Raw genomic sequence first — 22519 nt, 5'->3', positions numbered from 1 at the left:
GGCCAAGGTTCCTGGTTCGATTCCTCATGGATCCTCATGGCGTCGTGTCAAACTGTCCTTGAGCAAGACACTGAACCCCTAATAACTGCATGCGTGCTCCAGATAACAAGGTTTGTGACTTGCATCTCTGCCCAGTGTGTGAATGTTTGCATGTGAAGGGGTATAAGCGTATAAAGCAAATTGTAAAAGGAGCCACAGTAAATGCAGACCATAGCATTATTATAAAAATGTCCTCTCTCTTTATTCAGTAAGTTAATAATAGGTCAGATTGGTTTATTATTATTATTATCCTCAGCCCGGGCATGAGGATGCGCTCTGCATGCGCCTGGGAGATGGATTGCTGAGAGAGAGAGAGAGAGAGAGAGAGAGAGAGAGAGAGAGAGAGAGAGAGAGAGAGAGAGAGAGAGAGAGAGAGAGAGAGAGAGCAACTGAGTGTTTTTGCACCCTGTACTTATCATGCAGTGTTGATTTCGTCGACTAAAAACCAAGACGAAAAATGTTCGTCGACTCCCTTTTTTCACTGACGAACACTAAATGGAAACTAGATGAGAACTAAGCTATGATGACTAAAACTAAGACTAAATGTATTGACAATTTTGTCAACAAATAAAAACTAGACTAAAATGTTAGGAAGGGACTAGTGGACAAGAGATCCAGTAGAAGTCATTTTACACTTGGTTGCATGCTGAAAATAGCACACAAAAAAACACCTAATCAATCTTAAGCTGAAACATTATATGAATTCTTCCAGAATTAATAATTATTTTTAAAGCAAGCAGCACATTTTCCCTCCAAAACATGAATACGGGCCATGACAGTGATGTTGTCAATAATGAATTTTGTACATTTTAGACAGAACGTTACCGTGTATGAACAGGACAGTCTCGGCGTGCTCATCACCTTCTTGAATTTCCATTTTTAACATGCTGCATGAATTCTTTGAACAGCCTACATTTTAATACCTCTCTAATCTTCTTAACCAGACACAGCACATAGCCATGTTACTACTCTCAAAACTGTCTTTTCTGAAAGCATCAATAGTCATCCCCAACATGTCACATTATCGATATCGAGGAATTTGCCCAAACATACATACCAGCCCTGCCTATTGCCTTTGTAGTGGCCCCTATGAGCAGAAGTGAAAGCGATTTTGATAGATATACCCCTTATAACGATGCAAGTCCAATTTGAGTCTTATAGCGGAGATATAGAAACATATTTCAACATACTTCAACAATTACTGTTGAAGGCTTCGGTTGGAGAGGAGCTAAAATGGTTATGGTATTTCACAATAATTGGCCTCAATGGCTGAAATGTTCTACACACCTGCTGCATCCTGATGTCATCATGTATGCCATGCAGGAGCTGGAAGCCTAATCGCCATATGCATTGTCAGCTTGTAGAGCTGCTATTTCTGCAGAGTGACATGTCGAGCAACCAAGTATAAATCAAGCTTAACATGCTATAGTATAGTATATAGCCTACACTCATCACAGCCAAACGCCAAAACTGAATGCATGTCTGAAAACGTTGTAGCTTCCAAGCTATCAAACCTTTACTGTTGGTTCTCAACAAACCATAATTATGTCATTCTTTTTTTCTTTTTAAATTGCATTGCCACAATGTTAATTTTGAGCACACAGTCGCTATACAGCCGGGTTGGCTAATTAGGAGCTTCCTATAGGTGCAACGTATAAATGCGACATCGGCAATGTTGGGGCTAACCTCAGAGTGACCCCTCTCTGTCTGCACGCTGGAATGTTGGCCACCGCTCCGCTAATGTCTCCCGCCAACCATTAGCCTATCCCCCCCCCCCCCCCCCCCCACCCCCCCACCACCACCACCACACTCACACAATCACCACAGTGCTGGAGACTATAGTTCTGGTGCTGCTGTGAGACGACCGAAGGGCATTTTGTTAGCACTTGGCAGTTGGCGGCGTTTTTTCTTTCTCCTCGGAGAGAATATATATCCAAAACATCTGCAGAGTGGGCCGCCGTGAGAGGAGAGCAGAGGAGAAGGAGAGGAGGCTGGCTGGGTGGGTGGGTGGGTGGTAGGGTGTTGGGGTGGGGTGGAGGAGAGTTGGGGGGGGGGGCGACAGAGATGTGGAGGCGGCAGGCTGCCGAAGTACGGTCTGCGCTGCAAAATCTGACGAGGACTTTTGAAAGGCTTATATCCCGAGAGGGGGGGGGGGGGGGGGGGGCAGAGAGAGAGAGAGAGAGAGATGCCTTGGCTCTCTGCACTAGAAATAGCTACATGCAGAAAAGATGTGGTTCTTAATGGTTATTTAAATGGCTACAGTATATATGGTTCCATCTATGGTTGACCCGATCACGTGATCGGAAATCGGGGGCCGATCACTGCCTTTTCCAAATGATCGGATCGGGTGCTAACAAAAAACGTTGAATATTCATAGAAAAATAGCAGATCTACAAGCTTGTTGATGCTGCATTTTTAGCGAAGAGGGAGACGAAGAAGCAGGCCAAGTATAGAACCATGGCGGACACCATGAGGTCGATGGAGTATTAGGGTTTAAAGTGGTATACGTTTAGATTTTATTTCATAGAACCATTAAAATAAATGGTTTTGAAAGAGTTCTTTCTGGAACCAAAAATGGTCCCATCTATGGCATCACCACTCTGAAGAACCAGTTTCTTTTTATCTTTCTGTAAACGAGACGAGCTTGGGTTTCTCAGCTGCTTTGTGGTGGTGGAGGTAAGAAAAAGTAACCGCAAGCCTCCACTACCTAACACAGCACACCACCATGCCTCCACTACCTAACACAGCACACCACCATGCCTCCACTACCTAACACAGCACACCACCATGCCTCCACTACCTAACACAGCACACCACCATGCCTCCACTACCTAACACAGCACACCACCATGCCTCCACTACCTAACGCAGCACACCACCATGCCTCCACTACCTAACACAGCACACCACCATGCCAAGCCTCCACTACCTAACACAGCACACCACCATGCCATTGGAACAAGCCTCCACTACCTAACACAGCACACCACCATGCCATTGGAACAAGCCTCCACTACCTAACGCAGCACACCACCATGCCATTGGAACAAGCCTCCACTACCTAACACAGCACACCACCATGCCATTGGAACAAGCCTCCACTACCTAACACAGCACACCACCATGCCACCATGCCAAGCCTCCACTACCTAACGCAGCACACCACCATGCCATTGGAAAGCCTCCACTACCTAACACAGCACACCACCATGCCACCATGCCAAGCCTCCACTACCTAACACAGCACACCACCATGCCATTGGAACAAGCCTCCACTACCTAACACAGCACACCACCATGCCATCACCACCATGCCTCCACTACCTAACACAGCACACCACCATGCCATCACCACCATGCCTCCACTACCTAACACAGCACACCACCATGCCATTGGAAAGCCTCCACTACCTAACACAGCACACCACCATGCCATTGGAAATTATCATCAATTCACAAGGTGCAGGAATATGTTATGCGTAATCGATTAATATTTATAGCGTGAGACTCTTTCATGGTGTATATGCTGCTGCCTTAAGCCTGATTTATACTCTGTCGTACGGCGGCGCACCGCGCTGAAAATATATAGCAGACCTACAAGCTCACATCGCATTCAGCATTTCACAGTGCTGCACATTAAGTTGGTGCTGTGTGGAGGGGGCTATCTCTGTATACCGCCCCTCCCACTCCCCCCCCCACGCACGGCCGCACGCGCGCACGCACGCACACATGCACGCACGCACACGCGCAGTCGCGCACACACACCTCCATCTCCATGGTGTGTTTGGCACAGAGAGTAATATTCCTCTTAAAAATTCCATTCGAATTCAAGGCACGTGTTTCCACATTCCACCAAATATTGCTTCTTTTGTGAATATTATATTTGTGAATATAATTTTTTTTTTGCGAATGTACTATATTTTCCCAGTTAAGGTCAGACGGACGGGTTATGTTTTGATAATTAGGCCTGAACCACATGCCTCTCAAGCCCGATTTATCCTTCGTTACACACGTCATATAATGATGCACGTGATGCGTTATAGAGCTTGTAGATCAGCTATTTTCGGTGCACAACGTCGTTGCACGGCGGAGCAAAGCTGCTATAAGCAATAATATGTCAAACTTTGAATGACCTTTTATTTATTTTTTTGGTATTCAGACAGCCAGCAATGGGTAAACTCTCCCAAAATGTAGTCTCTGTGACACATCTAGGGGCCACAATCTGCATTCAAAGATTTTCCTAGAAGCTTTGTCATTGGTCGATTTGCCCATGTCTATACTTCCTGATGTCATTTCGACTGGGTTTTTTTTCGACCAATGACAAAGGAACATCTTTGAATGCAGATTGTGGCCCCTATAGATGTGTCACAGAGACTGTGGCTGTCTGAATACCAAAAAATAAATGAAAAAACAAAGTCATTAAAATGTTGACATATTATTGCTTAAATAGCAGCTTTAAGCATTGAGACGTCTTCCCAACCCAACCTCTCCCAACCACAGTCTGTTACTATAGCCAGGCTGCATGCATGGATTGCATGCATGGGGGTCTTGTCTGTGAACAATTCAATTGTGCAAGTGACACCGGTTTATGCTGTGTGTGACTGCTAATCCCCTCCGGAAGAGTGGCGGTAATCTGTACATGGAGGATGGGGTTGGGTGGCTGGGAGTCGATGCTGCAATGGCTCAGCCTCGTACCAGTTGAGCTGGTATAGAACGCCACGTCTGCAGGGCAGGCCCCCCAACCCCACAGAGCTGTAGTAATTGGTCAATCAGACAAATCGATTTTAGTCGATTATATATAGAATTGTTTTCTATTCAACGGCACCAAAAAAACCTGTTGATAAATTATTCGATTCGCCTAGCATGAGCAAAACGACGTCAGTTATTATTATTGGTCCTAAATATCGGTTTTGATATATTTTCAGTTAATTGCCCAGCGGATTCATGCTCAGTTGATCAAGTGTGTATAGATGATGGAACCTGGACTGCCCTTTCTTTCTTTCATTCTTTCATTCTTTCTTTCTTTCTTTCTTTCTTTCTTTCTTTCTTTCTTTCTTTCATTCTTTCTTTCTTTCTAACCACATGTTGGAGTATCTATCATCCTTATTCTTTGTGGTGAACATTTGGCAAAAAGAATAGCATATATACAAGCTCCTTACTGTCTCCTTACTGTCTGTTCTGCGTGTTGCAGACGTGCGTATATAAGCACAACTCTACACGGAAGGTTTCTGTATTTATTAAATTCTTCTTCTTCCCCCCCCCCCAGCAAATCCAGCTCTGTCGGTCGGAGGTATGAATCATATTCCGATCCGACTGACCTGAAATGATTCATCACGTCTCATCAGTCACATGATATCGTCCTAAAAACAGCATGGTCTGAACACACAAGGACCACATTCATTAATGGAAGAGGAAAAAAGAACATTCAGAACTCAACTCCATGCCAAATAAGGAACGTGTCGGCAAGGCAAAGCAGCACTGCATGGGATACATTGGCACTTATGTCCATATACTGTCTGCCGAAAACACTGTTTTCCAAGTCCCTCTCCTTAATTTACAGTGCATTTAGAATATTGTTTTTTAGCTATACTCTTGAATTTACATTTAATAGCTGCTTGTTCACTGACACGGCGATAAGACAAATGAAACAATCAGTCCCTCTCTGCCTGCCAGACTGTCACAGCACTTTCTCCCCATTATATACGCTCCATGGTGGAAAGTATAACAAGTACATGTACTCAACTACTGTACTTAAGTACAATTTTGAGGTATTTGTACTGTACTTAGTAGTCTTTCCAATGTCCAATACTTTTACTTCTACTCCACTAGATGTTGGATCGAGGCAAATATTGTACTGTTACTCCACTACATTTATTTGACAACTTTAGTACTAGTTATTTTGTAGATTAGGTTTATTATTACAAAAACATATATTACCTATACTTCAGCCCTATTATTATTCTTACTATTACATTTCGGCCATTTGAAATTAGCCGATACAAGCTCACAATGTGTCGCTAATACTATGCGACACATTGTGAGCTAGCTTGTAGATCTGCTTTTTTCCAAAGGATTTCCATACATGTACACTTGAAAAACCTGAAATGAGACATTCTGCATAAAGAGTACTTTCTACTTTTTACCTTTGTACTTTTACTCAAGTAAATTTTGAATTCCGGACTTTCACTTGTAAAAAATAGTATTCCTATATTGCAGTATTGATACTTAAGTACAAAATGTGACTACTTTTTCCACCACTGTCTACGGTCCTCTCTCTCTCTCTCTCTCTCTCTCTCTCTCTCTCTCTCTCTCTCTCTCTCTCCGTGTAGCATCGGAGACCAATAGATGGAGCTGTGGGTTTAAGGAGCGCCTCATCTCGAGGCAGTGAGAGCCCAGCATATAGTTTTTAATTCTGCAGGGCCATCTCATTAGGTGCCAACGCAGCCACTGATGTCCCAGCGTATATATACGGGACCGGGGCCGTGAAAAAAAAAAGCATGGCACTGACTGTGCGCGAGATAAGACTATATCACTGCATGTCCCCTAAGAGAGAGTTGCCATTAACGTAATGATGGCTTCCTGATGATTCTGGCGGAAAATAAGTGTTTGTTTCTATGGTACTGCATGGTCACTTCACTTGGAGGGATGAGGACACGTCTTATATGGAACACACTCCAGGGACGTGTGTGTGTGTGTGTGTGTGTGTGTGTGTGTGTGTGTGTGTGTGTGTGTGTGTGTGTGTGTGTGTGTGTGTGTGTGTGTGTGTGTGTGTGTGGTTGGTTGACAGAACTCGTTTGCTTTATATGTGCCATCACATAGACGTGCGGGCTGTGCACGTGCGTGCATGTGCGGCGCGTGCGTGCGTGCACTTTATATGTGCCATCACATAGACGTGGGCTGTGCGCGATCGTGCATGTGTGCACTTTATATGTGCCATCACATAGACGTGCGCGTGCGTGCGTGCCTGTCAGGGTCCCCGCTGCGCGGTGTGGCTGGGGTGTCTTAGCGAGGGGTAAAATTCCATTCCCTCGGCGGAGGGGCATTTCTGCATGAGCCAATTCCCAGGAGACGGTGCTCTGCATGTCCGCCAGACAACCAGGCATGAGGCTCCAGCTCAGCTCCGCTTATTAACTGACCTGAGGGGAGGGAGGGGAGGGGTGGGGGGGGGGGGGGGGAGGGGAGGGTGGTGGTGCTGGGGGGGGGAGCGGGGGCGAGCAGGGTAGAGATGGAGGAGGGGAACGGAGGAGAGACGAGAGGAGGAGGAGGGGGAGGGAGGGAGGGGGGGCGGCAGAGAGGCAGGGGAAGCAGTGTGTGTGTGTGTGTGTGTGTGTGTTGGGGGGGAGGCTGGCGGTTGTGGTGGGTGAGGGGGGGCGGTAGCATTGGAGAGGGGGAGTGCTGGGAATTATGGGTTTGTGTGTGTGTTCGTGTTCGTGCGTGTGTGTGTGTGTGTGTGTGTGTCTGAGTGTGATCAAGGGTGATGGTGTGTGTGTGTGTGTGTGTGTGTGTGTGTGTGTGTGTGTGTGTGTGTGTGTGTGTGTGTGTGTGTGTGTGTGTGTGTGTGTGTGTGTGTGTGTGTGTGTGTGTGTGTGTGTCAGAGCCTAGGCAGAGCTGGTTGAAAATATTAACTCTTTGCTAGCTGGGCCACTGAACTGCAGAAAAATAAAATAAAATAAAAACCAGCCTGCAGTCTCTCTGCACATGACAAGCTGTGAGCATATAAACCATAGCAGTGCAGCGAGAAAATGGAAATAGCAGACCTACAAGCTCGTAGCGCGCCACTCGGCGCGCTATGAGCTTGTAGATCTGCTATTTCTCCAGATTTTCTCCACTACTAAAACTAAATATCTCTGTCGTCCTCAGACAAGCCCAAATAATATGCAAGAGAGAGATGGACTGAAAATCACTTCAATATAAAATACAGTACACTTTGTAATTTTACGTTAATTGTACTCTGTATGAAATTTATGAAGGCTTATTACTGCCATCTCGGTGAGGGGGGCAGGGCAATTTTCTGACATTAATCTCAGAGACATTTCTGAGAAAAATGTTTCAAACTTCTGACTTTAAAATAATTTGCGACATTAATGTGGCAATTCTGCCACATTAAGTGGCAGAATTTAATGTGTTTAGTGTGGCAATTCTGTGAGATTATAAAGTCAGAAATTTGCGAAATTTTTCTCCGAAATCTCCTGAGATTAATGTCGCAATTCTGTGAGTTTTTAAAGTCAGAAATTTGCCACATTTTTCTCGAGACGGCAGTAATAAGCCTTCGTAGAAATGACCACCATTGTAAGTCAATGTTTGGATCATCATAATAGTTTTTTCACTTCAACCCATTAAGACCAGAGACCTTTTCATGTCAAGGACCCCCAAAATGATTATGTATTTGGCCACCGACCCCCATCTCAAAATATTTGGTTCCAGGGACCCCAAGAAGGACATTTGAGTCAAATGTTTTGCTTTAAAAAAGATATTCATAGATTTGCACGAATGTTCACGCTTTTTCAAGAATAGCAGATCTACAAGCGATGTGAGCGTGTCTATCTGCTATTTTAATAACCAATGCTAAAATGACACATGCTTTGAATGGGTTAAAGTTATCAAGATTTCAAGATGTTATTGCACTGTTTCACCACATCATGCAACGTCAAACATTTGGCAATGATATCTATTCATAATGTTTTTGTGATCATAACATCAACACCACCCAGAATATTGCTGCCAAGTTGATTTTCATGCCCTAAACCTTTTGTACAGTAAAACATAGGCTATTTCTGAAAGAGCGCCAAATGCCCAAACTCGCTGTACATTAATCTATTTAGACTAATTCGTCATCCCTGTGCGCAAATATTAGTTTGTAGTTGTGTGTGTCTTTCCATAATTGGTTGACATGACGCCGGCAAAATTCATTTGTCACTGGTATATGGAAGTGGCATAATTGAAAAGTGCTTTTCAATTACATTTTGTTTAACCCCTTTTGGGCGGGGAACCCCTTTTGGTGTTTTAAGCATTATGCTATGCTTTAGCTATTGAAAAATAGCAGATCTACAAGCTCATAGCGCGCCACCGAGTGGCGCGCTACGAGCTTGTAGATCTGCTATTTTTTTAAAATCTTTGAATATATAGTTACAGAGCGAACATTTTTAACTCAAATCTTTGCTGGAACTACATATTTTCAGATGGGGGGTCAATTACATATCATTTTTGGGGTCCTTGACATGAAATATTGAGCACCACTGAGAAACATAAGGTTTTTCAGAAAACTGTCATGATTTAGAAGACTTGTAGAATCGTCCTCAGGTCAAAATGGGTTAACATAAATAATGAAATAAAGTATGATGGTTCAAAGTTTTACCTCTTTTTTTCTTTTTCTTTATTTCTTTATTTCATCCATGCAGCGAAGAGGAGAAGGAGAGAGAGGGAGAAAAAAAATCACTCACGGCAAAAATGCAAATGAGCCTGGAAGCTATTACGATGCTAATGAGATTCCGCCATAGAACTTGCTTGCTCCAGCATCCGGGGTATATTTCATCCATATTTGGAAAACAGTTGTGTGCTTGAAAAAGAGGACACATTTTTCTCGAGTGTTCTCATTCTAGTTTGCAGGTTTTCCCACCTCCTAGGTGTGCAGACAACTGGTATGAAGATATAGTTAAGAGAAGATTTTTGGTGGTGTTTTTTTTTTTTTAAATCATGTGGCCACAACAAAACAACAGCTTTAAATGACTTGTGTGTTGCATTATCGTGCTCGATGATGGGCAAATTGAAAATCTATATGTTTGGTAATCTCATTTCATTAGTGTGTCAGTCATATCTGTACTGTAGCTTCAGTATAAGCTTCAAAATAATAATCTTTTTGAACCGTCCCCCACCCACCCCAAATAAGTCTCGCCACTCATTCCGCATGTTAGCAAAACGGCTTTTTTTATTTTTAAATAAGGTAAATTAGTGTGGACTATACTTTTCAGCACAGCTCACAACATCACATGAACCTGAAAACTTTTTTAGCGTCAGCCCCCCCTCCCCCCCCCCCTCCCCCCCTCCCTTGCAACAGGAAAATAACATGTTTCCAAAGTTCTTCAGGAACGGCATCGGTGGTGCGTTCAGGTGCGAAACCTGTAGCAAGCTCTGCCACGGTTGTATACTTTTGTGCACTAGCTGAGGGTAGGTAGGTAGGAAGATAGGCTATGTTACCATAGTAACACGGAGAGGGAAGGCCGGCAGAGGCAGAATGTCTATATGTGTCCTGACCCATTTCCATTCTCATCCACAAGTGTTTTGTGTCCTCACCTTGCTGTGTTTCACTACTAAAAAGCACCTCTCCTACACCTCGTCCTTTAGTACGTGTCCCTGTATTAAACAGATAGCAGGGGCTTTAAACATACAGAGATACAGATACTACTGAGGCACAGTGCCATTTATCTTTAGGGAAATTCACTTTGCAACAAGGCCAGTGCGGAAAATGGTACACATCACACACAGTAGATCGTATATACACACACACACACACGCGCACGCACGCACGCACGCACACGCACACACACACGTACGTTGGCACGGTAGAACACGCTCACTGCACAGCCTCACAGGTAAAATGAATTCAGCTTATTTTTCAGTCTGCTCTGTAATGCCAGCATCATAAAAATGATGCAAACTGGAGCTGATCATTGCGAACTATTAGAACACCGTCCATGAGTTGAATGGTAATCAGAGTATTTTGTATTTTTTGGGGGGTGTATTGTCTATGCTTGTAGAGCAGGTGGAACAGAGATGGCATATACACCTACCCAGAATTTCCTCCCTCATATACTGTAGAATACAGTTTGTACAGTATATAATTTGAATAATAAAAGCCAGTTAATAGTGAAATCTGTTACAGTTGCTCAGTTTAATGTACTGTACTATAACAGCACTTGAGTGGTATAAGCGCTTTAGGCGAGCGACCAAATCCTGTTAGAAATGTCAATTGAAAAGGTCTTGAGATATTAAAAAATGTAGTTTTTAATTAAAGGTTTATTAATAGATTTTTCAAACTTATTTTTTTTTAATTACCCAACTGGATGCCCGAGGCATTTTGGATTACAACTTTTATCTCACTCGATTCAGACCGCCTCTCCCCATTCACACGGTTTTGGATTAAAAAGTCTGACTTCATGAAATTCTGTTCATTAAGGTCCTGGTGTGGGCAGTTTGTGAGAGATTTGGTGGCATCGCTTCGGCAGCGAAGGCTTGGCTGTTTATTTTTAGCCTCTTGTGGCTTGTTTGAAGTCCAGGCTCCATCTATACGGGGGACCAAAGGGGGACACAATACAGGGAAAAACTCACCAAATGTAATCTCCCGTGTCAGAAATGATGCTGCACTTTGCAAGACAATTATCTCTGGTGTCTAGATGTGTCTAGTTTGTGGAAAAGCACTAGTATTACATTCCAAATTCCAATGGGACATATACAGTATACAGAACGTATATCTCAGCGCACATGACTCGCATTATCTTAACGTGTACCATTTTATGTCAATGAATTGCACATCGTGTTGTCTTATTGCACACTGTCCATACAGTATATGTACTCGTCCATTCTGAATAGGTGTTTTGGTTCATTGGATATATTAAAGAAAGATGCAGTGATTTTAGTTTGTTTGTTAAAATACGTGTTCGATATCTCTGTATGCTGCAGCAATCATTGCTATACAGAGTTTGTTTAGTAACAGAGGTCTCCCTGTCAAAGTCCAGCTCTTTATTAAACAGAAAATGCATTTTCAGGTCAGGATCAGATCATCAGGATCTGCGAACCCACAGAATACAGGATGAACAAGTGGAATTGGAAGTGATGACACAAAGGAGTGAGCAGAGACACATATTGGAACTGGCACACTGTAAAAATTGAAGCTGATAAATGGGTACTATATCCTGATCGTCTGAAATTGGCAACTCACCTGAAAATGTATTTTCTGTTGATTAAAGAGCCGGCGAGAGACCATGCAGGAGATCCCCGTTTACTGAACCTGAGAAGTGGATAGCCTTTCCTGATTGGCTGAAATTGGCGACCCACCTGAAAATGTATTTTCTGTTTATTAAAGAGCTGGAGAAAAGGGGAAAACCCTGGTAACACTTTATACTTAGCATTGATTTATATCAGAATACTTTTTTTAAACAAATACATATCACTTACAAGCAGTAAGACGCCTGAAGGCGACTTACTGGCAGATGCACTGAGTGCACAGACTGCTGGGCGAGCACTGGCGCTGTTGGTCAGATCAACATATGGAATGAATTCTGTACTGGCCATACAAGCGTGGCTTGTGTGTACATATGGAAAGTCAGAACAGGTCCGCTTCATATATGGAGATCTAACGGGGGCAGTGTCTTGAGTGTACAGGGTTTGATGAGGGCCCAGGTAGGGCCGGGCCTTATATTAATTTTCGGGCCTGTTGAGAAGTTTTCGCCGGCTGCCGGGCGCGGCTGCACTAATAACTTTGGGGCGGGCCCGTCTAGAGTTTGAATGGACAGGTATCGGTCAAAAGGTAGACATCGAAGAGGAAGGACGGTTGGGGGAAGGATCAACATATGGAATGTCAGAACAGGTCAGCTCCATATATGGAGATCTGAGGGTTTGAGGTCAGATCATGATGTAGAGTTGCTGGCCAATATTGATCTCCATCCCTGATGATGTCACAAGGGATGACCATATAGGTCATGACTGGGGTGACCAACCAACCAACCAACTGACGAGAAAAAATCATAATAATAACTTCTTTTTTTTGTAGTGTACACTGTACAGTATGTGGACCATGCGGAGACATTGATCAATTCTTGATAAAAAGCTTCTAATATATTATTTAGGCCCCAAAATCTATAAATCTCACACCATTAAGGCAACCGGCCGGTTCCACGCGCTGCACAAGGTGCCTTTTTTTCACTTCAGCACCTGCCCCTCTAAATGTCTGTGCACGCCACTGTGCCAATTGATTCGTCACTCCCCACACACATTGCTGTATATACTTGACTTATCAACCATTCTCCACAGTATATGCCAGGGTTTGATAGATTTTCGAGGAAGCCAGTGGATTCTGTTCATGTCTGTATGGTACTATATGAAAATAAACTTGCAAATACTTTTATGTTGCGAACTTGCGATACGATAGGTATTCCAACCCTTTAAATATAATTGCATGGCCATGTTTTATGATCAAATTGTAAGAGTACCACAGACGAAAAACAGTCTAAGTCCAAATTTCAGACTGACCCCTCCACGAAAAGGCCTCGTTGTCCTGACCCCTTATCTATCATTTATACATTATGGATCAATAGTGTGGACTGTTATTCGTCTGTGGCATTCACTGAAAATAAGCCATATACGTGTATATACGATCTATAAAACCCAACACTTGCATGCCAATCACGTATATTTACGTTCTATGATAGTATAGTAGGCTATAAATAAAAAAATCACACCCGTGTGAACTGAGTGGTGCAACTACACATTTATTGTTATATAGAGATTGATTCACTCTGACGTGATATCTGTGATGTCAGTGACGTCACATACTAACCATAGCAACCATGCTCATTTTTTTGGTTGCTAACCATAGCAACCATGCTCGTTTTTTTGGTACGAACAAACACAGGTACACGGGTACAAAGCCAGTTGTTGGAGTGGTTTGCACCACTCAAAAATAAATAATTTTATATTTACCGCATAGTAGCATTCCACATCGCTAGGCAACACTCAGCTCGTTTATTTTTTGACATCACCACGATGGCGGCTCCATAGACTCCTGTAATAGCGGCGATCTACAGTGGCGTTTTTCCTCTGAATTGAGGCTCAGATATGAGGCGATATGAGGTGATGGGACGATGTTTGGAGCTCAATAAAAAAATAGCATATTAGCGTTTTTATTGCTAGAAGAAGGGTTAGATCGTTGGCTCGAAAATGGCCGATTACTACTTGTCTTTTTCGTGCATTTTTTCCAACAGTGCTGGAATAGCACCTGGAGTAAATGGGTGGCATTTAGAAAATAAATTCATGCTTGCATGACTCATTAATCACGCACACATTTTTCAGTAAACCTTTTTCAATTACTCAGGAATGTTCGGTTTACATTTAATGATTTTGGGAGAAAATAAAATATATAATTCTAAAATAAAGCCATTAACGGGAAAAGTGTCTACTCTGTATGTGATATGGTGAAGCTGTGTGTGAATAGATCGGTGCCAAGGACCCCTTAGCTTAGAGAGAGAGATGAAGCGGGGACCCCCACGTCCACTATACATTTTTGCTGTAGGTTAAACTTTTTCATATTTCATACTATAGATAACTTCATAGACTTGTTTGACAGCATTACACTTGTACCTCTTGGTTCTCCAACATCTCAATGCCACTCAAAACTAAGCTTCAGACTATAAGCTTTCAGATCCTAAAACAAATTCGACTATTTCTCTGCCTTAAGCCCATGACCCACCTAAGTCCAACGCGCTTTACTAGTCTGGGATGGCTCAGGGTAGAAGGCAGGGTTAAGCAATATAAAAATGGGATTGGTATTTAGGATAGTCAAAGGGGCAGTGCCCCCAATACCCTCATACTAACTAAAAAGGGAGTGACACCCACACAGCCACAATACAAGATGGAACAAAAAATGATCTGGTACTACACAAATATAGAACAAACATTGGAAAATTGTCATTCGACTCTGGCACCAAAATGTGGAATGCCCTGACACCATCCATTAAAAGATGCGAATCATTGGTTTCTTTCAAATTCACTGTAATACATATAGTGTTTTGTATTTTTGATGACATGTACTATTGTGTATTTCTGATGCTATATTGATTAATTGAATACATAGGACTACAATGGAAACAAGTCCCCAATACTTTTTTGTGTTATCCTTTTAGCCTCAATGTCTGACTGTACCCTGCCTGACTGTATACCTGAACAAGTATATGACCCTACCCGAAACGTTGGTTCACTTATTCTCTGCGTCCTAAAATAAATGTTTGGCACTTTGGCTATCAGTGTTGGCGGACACATTCTTGTCTAATACGTAACGTAATCAATCAATCAATGAATCAGTGGTGTGTAAATGTAGTGTTTCTTTTGTTTGTTTACACATCTTTTAAAAATAAAATCTGTTAGGTTCGTGTTAATGTACTATTTGGGGACTGCCCGTGTATTTTCAGACATTTAACCACTTAAACCCTCAATACTTAGTCAACTTGACCCTTGGTCTGCTCTTTTGTCCCTCTTTGACGAAAATAGCCAATATACAACCTCATAATGCATCTCAGCGCGACACATTGTGAGCTTGTAGATCTGCTATTTTCGACCAATGTTGCCCTATGAGAATGGGGATGCTATAGATTCAAGTGTTTAATTTATACCATTTTATTAAAAGCCCCCCCCCCCCCTGTATTAACTCTGAGGACCCCCTAAGGGTCCTGGACACTGAAAGACAGCTAACTTGGAGATATTAAATGGAACAAATTGAACAATCCATGAATTTACTTATTTCTATGCACAGGGAGAAACGATGTTGCACAATGTTTCAGGGTAAAAAAAACAAAAAACATTCAAAACAAGTTTCCCTAATCAACACATGCTGAGAGGACCCAGTGGAGCTGTCAAGTCTCTTGCACACGAAAGCCAAGATAGAATTAAATTTAATTCAAGGTTGATTGTAAATATACTTTTACATCGGTGTAAATTGAACTGAAACATAATTTACAGCTGCAGTCATGGTAACAAGTAATACCATCAATGAATACACAATTTAAGGTAATGGTCTAACAGTCCAATAACTTGAATGGCAGGCAGGCAGGCAGGCAGGCAGGCAGACAGACAGACAGACAGGCAGGCAGGCAGGCAGGCAGGCAGGCAGGCAGGCAGGCAGGCAGGCAGGCAGGCAGGCAGGCAGGCAGACAGACAGACAGACTCAGTATTCACATTCATAACAAAATTATGGATAACATTGAATCAAAAGGACACATTTTTCAAAGGATGTTTGCTTACTAAAGTCCTTGGCCGATAATGTGACAGAATATTCTACATACTAAATCCTCTATACTATACTTTTAAAGATACCTTTATCATTTCCTTCAACCCTTAATTTCCTTGTTTTTAATATATCTCTGTTTTTGTTTTTTTTGTCTGTTGATGAGTTACATTCTAACTGACACAATATACAGGCTGGTACATTTTTGAAGGCTAATTAGTGTAAGGCTATAAAATGTATTTCATCAGATCGGAGGCAATATACAGTAAACAATGATATTAATGACATTGTGCTATATGTGGATTGTCTGTGTGAAGTCTTCAAAATGTCAGGTCTTTGCACCTACATGTGCATGCGGGGAAAATATTCTGCTGCAGAGACGTGCACACACAGACATGAAAGGGGGCTTCAGCCCCTGCCCTTTTACCCGTCTGTAAAACTGCCCTCTCCAGACCACGAATGCAGCATTTACTATGGTGGAAAACAAATGCTAATGCCACTCCTTTCCATGCCATTCTGGAAGGAAGGCAGCATTCAGGAGAATTGCTTTTTTTCCCCGAAATCTCCTGATTCCTGAACTTGAACACAGTATTTTGCGTTGAACAAATTTGTTTAGAAATCCATGTCGTATAGGCTACGCTGCATCTTTACAGCTAAAGAGTGCTGGGTTGCGCCCCGAAAATAGCTGATCTACAAGCTCTCAACGCGTCGCAGCGTCGCAGTAGATCTGCTATTTTCACTATTTTTGTCCAAAAGTGCCCTCTTACAGGATTTTAGCCCCTGCCCCTCTAACACACGTCCCTGTTCTGCTGCAATAATGAACACTATATAATCCTATAGCAGCAGTCCAGCACTAACACTTGCTCTAAAATGTAATCTACCATAAAATGAACACATCATTGTGTTCCCCGCTTTAAAGTAGCATATATGGTTCAACTGAGACGATGCATATTTATGTATAGCCAAAATGTACAGTTGGGATTTTTGGTTTATCAGTATTTCGATTATTGCACTCACTGACTCTCACAACTGTTTCTCAACGTGGGTTCTGGCTGGGGACCCTCAGGTGTCCTTGCAGGGGGGGGGGGGGGGCAGCTAAATGGCTGATCGTTAGAAGAAACCAAATGACTTGTTTGACTTGACTTATCCATCACCCAGAGAGAGAGAGAGTACAAATGGAACCAAATATGGACATAATTATATGGTTCCATTTGGTCCATTTGTATACACTCTCAGAGTTCAATTAACGCTGAATCTAGATCAGGGTCTCAGAGATAAAAAAAAATGAATACAAAATAAATAAATTAAAAAGCATATCAAACCCGGGGTTCCTTGAATAAAAAATAAAAAAAAGTTTGAGAATCGCTACTTAAAAAAACAAAAAAATAAAAACCTGGTGGTTCAAGTTGAACTTTTCTCTGCAGGTCTCATCTGACTCACACACACACACAGTAACAGGAAACGACCTTTCTCAGCCCCCAACCATCCTTCCCTTCACCAACAGACCCCCCTCCCCACCCTCCTCCTCCCTCCCTCCTCCTCCTCCCCAGCCTCCTCCTCTCCATCCTCCTCCTCGCTGTAGAGCAGGCAGCAGCCAGAGAGAGCAGTGTGTGTGTGTGAACTGAACTAGCCTGTGTCCAACTTGCAGTCACACACAGTCAGAGAGAGTGTTTTAGTTGAGAGCCTCGGCAAAAAGCGGAGCAGCAGCAGCTGGGGTTTCTCCAAACACAATAATCAGCAGGAGGTCGGTGGTGGTGCTGTGCGGTGTGTGTGTCAGTGTGTGTGTGTGTGTGTGTAGTGTGTGTGGAGGAGAAGGTTTCAGAGAAAGCATCGCACTCCGTTTGTGGCGTGCGCCTAGCTGCGTCGCCCCCCCGTGCGGCTTTGGATGTTGAGATCGCGCCGTGCTGGTGCGCCTACTCCTGATGCCCCGCTGAGCCTCGTCCTCGTCGTCGGAACGGAACCATACCGAACAGGAACAAGAAGAACAACATGTCGAACTCAACCAACGACCCGTTCTACTCGTCGCCCTTCGGACCCTTCTACCGGAGACACTCGCCCTACATGGTGCAGCCCGAGTACCGGATCTACGAGATGAACAAGCGGCTGCAGGCGCGCACAGAGGTGAGTTGTGTTGTTGTTGGGACTTGGACCTTATACTAGTACTAACCGCCGGGCGGGGGGGTTCGGTTGGTCCAACATCACCCTGGTTCTCCTGCGGTATAGTTTCTGAGAGAGTAGTAGGTATGCACAGCACAGGGAGTGTTGCGGCACGAGTTTCCCCCCAGACAGACGCTCCGGTTGGTTGTGTGTGAGAGAGAGAGTGGGTTAGACAATTACACCTGATTTGATACTTATATAGTTGCGCGCCGGCGTGTGTAAAAAAAGAAAGGAAAACAAGAAAAAGCCGATCTACAAGTTCACAACGCGGTCGCGCTGCTATGCGTTGTGAGCTTGTAGATCTGCTAGTTTCGCCGGGCATCTATAAGTATATCAATCTTTTTTATAGGATGTTTAAGCCCACAGGCACAGATGTGATGATGCCCACGTGCCAAACATTCCGGAGGTGAAAGTATATACGGGTCGGCTCTGTTGTTACTTCACCTCATTCAGTAACGCTCTCTGCATCGATCGGAATACTCACATTTTAGTGACTGAAGTGTCAGGCTCTGGAGTCTGCATGGAGAAACTTATGTTTTCACGCGCAATTGGATCATTTGCATATATTTACATGCCCACCTAGATTTTACATATATTTGCATACTGTCTTTTGCATAGTGGCTGTGAGTCACCAAGTCAGTGTATAACAACTAGAATGTTGACTTTAATAACTTAACAGAGACTTTTTGACAGCTTATAAATGAGAATATCACAGGGTTGATTCCTGCCTCGACTGCCTAAAATGCAAAAGTAGCCTATATGAGCCTATAAGTCAAATTGTCCTGAAAAAAATAATTTGTCAGAATGTAATCCATATATTGATATACAAACACACGTCCTCTATAAATGATTTAATTTCCCGTTTCCCGTCACTATAAATGTGCCATTAAAATGGAATCCCTCTATGAGTTGGGCGCATGTGAGCCAGTGTGTGGCGGCTCCTCGTTCAGTGCCATTCAAACTGAAACCTCCACTGATCCCCACTGGTGAATTATAGCCAGCATCTGTCTCCAACATCTGTTCAGCTGGCCTGGCACTTATGTGCAAATCTGCAGATGAAAAGTTTATCCAAGATATCAAGCGCTATAGTTTACAAGCCCTCTCTCTCTAGTGTGTGTGTGTGTGGGGGGGGGGGGGGGGTACTTTTGCCTAAAGTGTGTTTTTAATTGGGAGGGCTTTATATTTTCGAACACATTGTCAATCATCGGCCTATTTGGATGTTCACCTTTCTAAAAAACCATCCACATCCATTATTTTGTCTAGTAGAACTAGTGTTTCTCAACCTTTTCAGACTGCGACCGCCCACGATAATCATATTTGAGCAGGGGGACCCCCCCCAGGCCCCCCCACACACAAACACACACACACTAGAGAGATATTGTACATTGTCACTTCACTGTGATCTGGGGGGGACCCCCCCAAAATCATGTGGGGACCCCACCTGGGGGACGTGACCCACAGGTTGAGAACCACTGCTCTATGGTCCATGGTCCATGCTTTGGAGTGGACTACTAACCTTTCTATGATGAAATGATATTGATGAAAATGCAAAATTGCAATTGTTTTGAGACTTACTCTTATCCTTTGTAAGTGAACCATTGTATGTTTGTGTATTGTATTTGTATGTTGTGGTGAATGATGTGTTGAGTTTTTGTGTACTGGACCCCCAGGAAGAATAGCCACACTTTTGCAAGTGCTAATGGGGATCCATAATAAAGTATATAGGGCTGCATCTATCAATGATCTATAGCGTTTATTCTATAGATTAGTTTCATGATTAATCAAGTAATCGAGAAGTGCATGTTTTGGATCATAGTATTTTATTTGATGAAAATGCTCAACGTGGAAAAAAACAACTCATTCATTTAGTATGATCTACTAAATTGATTAGTCAGATCAACCACTTAAGCAAAAAATAGTGAACATTGCACAAGGTCAAGCTTGAAGATCTACCAGTTCTAGCTATTTAAAAAAAAAATATATATATATATTTTTTTTTAATCAGAAATGTTTATATTAAACCGCTGCACGCCGACTTTAGACAGCTATCAAACAGCAGCATATATTAAGCTTTTGCTGCCGCTGTCGTCGTGATTCACATTTAGATATGGTATATATTAATATCCGCTTCCAGTTCCTGTAACTTACTGCAGCAGCTGGCAGGTTGGTGAGGAGTTGCAACTTTAAGAAGACCTAGGCAATGTTGCTGAGATGCAATGGCCCGGTGTGATACATTATTCATACAGTGTGGTCCAAGCCCCAGCGGACCTCAACTCCTGTACCACACACATGCCTAGTGCAATTAACACACACACACACACGCATGCACCGTAATGCACGCACGCACACATGCACGCACGCACACACACATGCACTCCCCCCGCACATGCACACACACACACACACACACACACACACACACACACACACACACACACACACACACACAGAATGTGTACGTGTGGACGCACATACACAAACATGAAGACATTCAAAAACAAACATGCATGCCCGCACGCATTCACACAAATTGCACACATGCACAACGCTGTTTGTGCAGCCTCTGAAATGTGAACAGTTACCTGCATACATACTGCAGGTAAGCAAACAGGCATGCAAATGCACACATTAGTACTTGACACTGGTAGTGTGGTGTTTACCAATACCTATTAAACCCAAAGGCAACCACATAATTGTAGTCATAGACACATATACCACTACCTTCATCCCTTCAGACTATAAAGTGAAAATTCAAATTAGTTTTCCGTGGCTATAATTTGTGCTCATCGTAGTAGCTGTTCATTGTCCTCAGTATCTTTCTCGTTCTCTTGGCAGTGGGATTGGATGTTGTGGCTTAATTCTCTTCAGTTTCATGGTTACTGCATGATTAGAATGCAGATGCTGGTTAAATGTTCTGCATTTCTGTAGCACCACCTTTTTATATCCAAAGCGCTTTACGACGTACGTGTCTTACACTCACACACCGGCGATGGTGGAAGCAACTAACGCAAGGTATAACCAACCTGCTCATCGACAGCAGTTAGAGGTTCGGTGTCTTGCTCAAGGACAGGAGGAGGTTTGTGTCGAACCGGTATAACTAGGGGTGGGTGATATCGTCGAGACGATAGAATGTCGAGACAATAGAATGTCTCCACTATATACCTTTTGAGTGGTGCAACCACTCCAAGGAACAGCAATGTCCGTGTTAACCTACCTATGTGACTATGTGACTATGAGTACCAGTAGGGGCAAAAGTGGTGCTGTTGTGCCAGAAACAGAGAGACTGTTGCCAGAGAGAGAGAGAGAGAGAGAGAGAGAGAGAGAGAGAGAGAGAGAGAGGGGGTTGGGGGGGAGTTGCACCACTCAGTTCACACAGGTGTGATTTTTTTATATATATATCGTCAGGGACGTGCAGAGAGTGTTAGAGGGGCAGGGGCTGAAATCCTGTAAGGAGGGCACTTTTGGACAAAAATAGCAGATCTACAAGCTCACAACACGCTGCGACACGTTGTGAGCTTGTAGATCTGCTATTTTCGGGGCGCAACCCTGGAGATGCGGTGTGTAACCACATGGATTTGTAAACAAATTTGTTCAACGCAAAGTACTGTGTTCAAGTTCAGGAGACATCGGAAAAAAATCAATTCTCCTGAATGCTGCCTTCCGGCATGGCATGGAAAGGAGTGGCATTTGCATTTCTTTCACCATGTAGTGAATGCTGCATTCGTGGTCTGGAAAGGACAGTTACAGAGAGTAAAAGGGGAGGGGGCTGAAGCCCCCTTTGATGTCTATGTGTGCACGTCCCTGTATATCGTGATACAGTGAATGCACATTCTATGACTTGTAGTTCTATACCTTCATTTATACTTGAGTTCTGTAGAACGACAGTTTTGTTAGCCAAAGTATTTTGGTCTAAATGGTCTGTTAGTTTTTGTTACCTTGGCTTGTAGGTGGTTGTACTGTAAAATAACCATACAGTACGCATGAAAATAAGTAATAATATTGTGTATTGTGATTCTGCTTGAAAATAATATTGTGATATTATATTTTTCCATATCGCCCACCCCTCTACCGGCAACGCTACGGTTCACGGACGGCCACTCTACCTCCCGCACCATGTGTATTAAGGAAGACACATATTGTTTTGTTTCATATGCAGTGTCTATTTTTGTGCTCTTCATCCAGAGATGGAACCACAGGCAGGTTCACGCTAATAATAACAAGCAAATTATATACCATAGCAATTATGCTGCTGGGATGCATGTCATCAAATTAACGATAACAAAGCCATTTCATGTCTCTCGCTATACTCCTGAAACACTGAAGGAAAAGAAG

The 22519-nt window shown here is 43.1% G+C and overlaps 1 protein-coding gene across 1 annotated transcript in view; it reads left to right on the top strand.

Moving 5' to 3' along the window:
• The window catches only part of LOC306922246 (LIM domain-binding protein 2-like), a 140609-nt gene continuing 118090 nt past the window's right edge, over nucleotides 1-22519 (top strand). The window contains exon 1 of the mRNA XM_079499679.1: nucleotides 1-110. Coding sequence (XP_079355805.1) covers nucleotides 90-110 — 21 coding nt within the window. The 5' untranslated portion in view covers nucleotides 1-89. The remainder of the gene's footprint in view (nucleotides 111-22519) is intronic.

Source organism: Electrona antarctica (genome assembly GCF_951216825.1).
Source record: "Electrona antarctica genome assembly, chromosome: 1".
Lineage (NCBI taxonomy): Eukaryota > Metazoa > Chordata > Actinopteri > Myctophiformes > Myctophidae > Electrona > Electrona antarctica.
The sequence above is the reverse complement of the archived record's forward strand: the minus strand, read 5'-3'. Positions and strand labels throughout refer to the sequence as shown.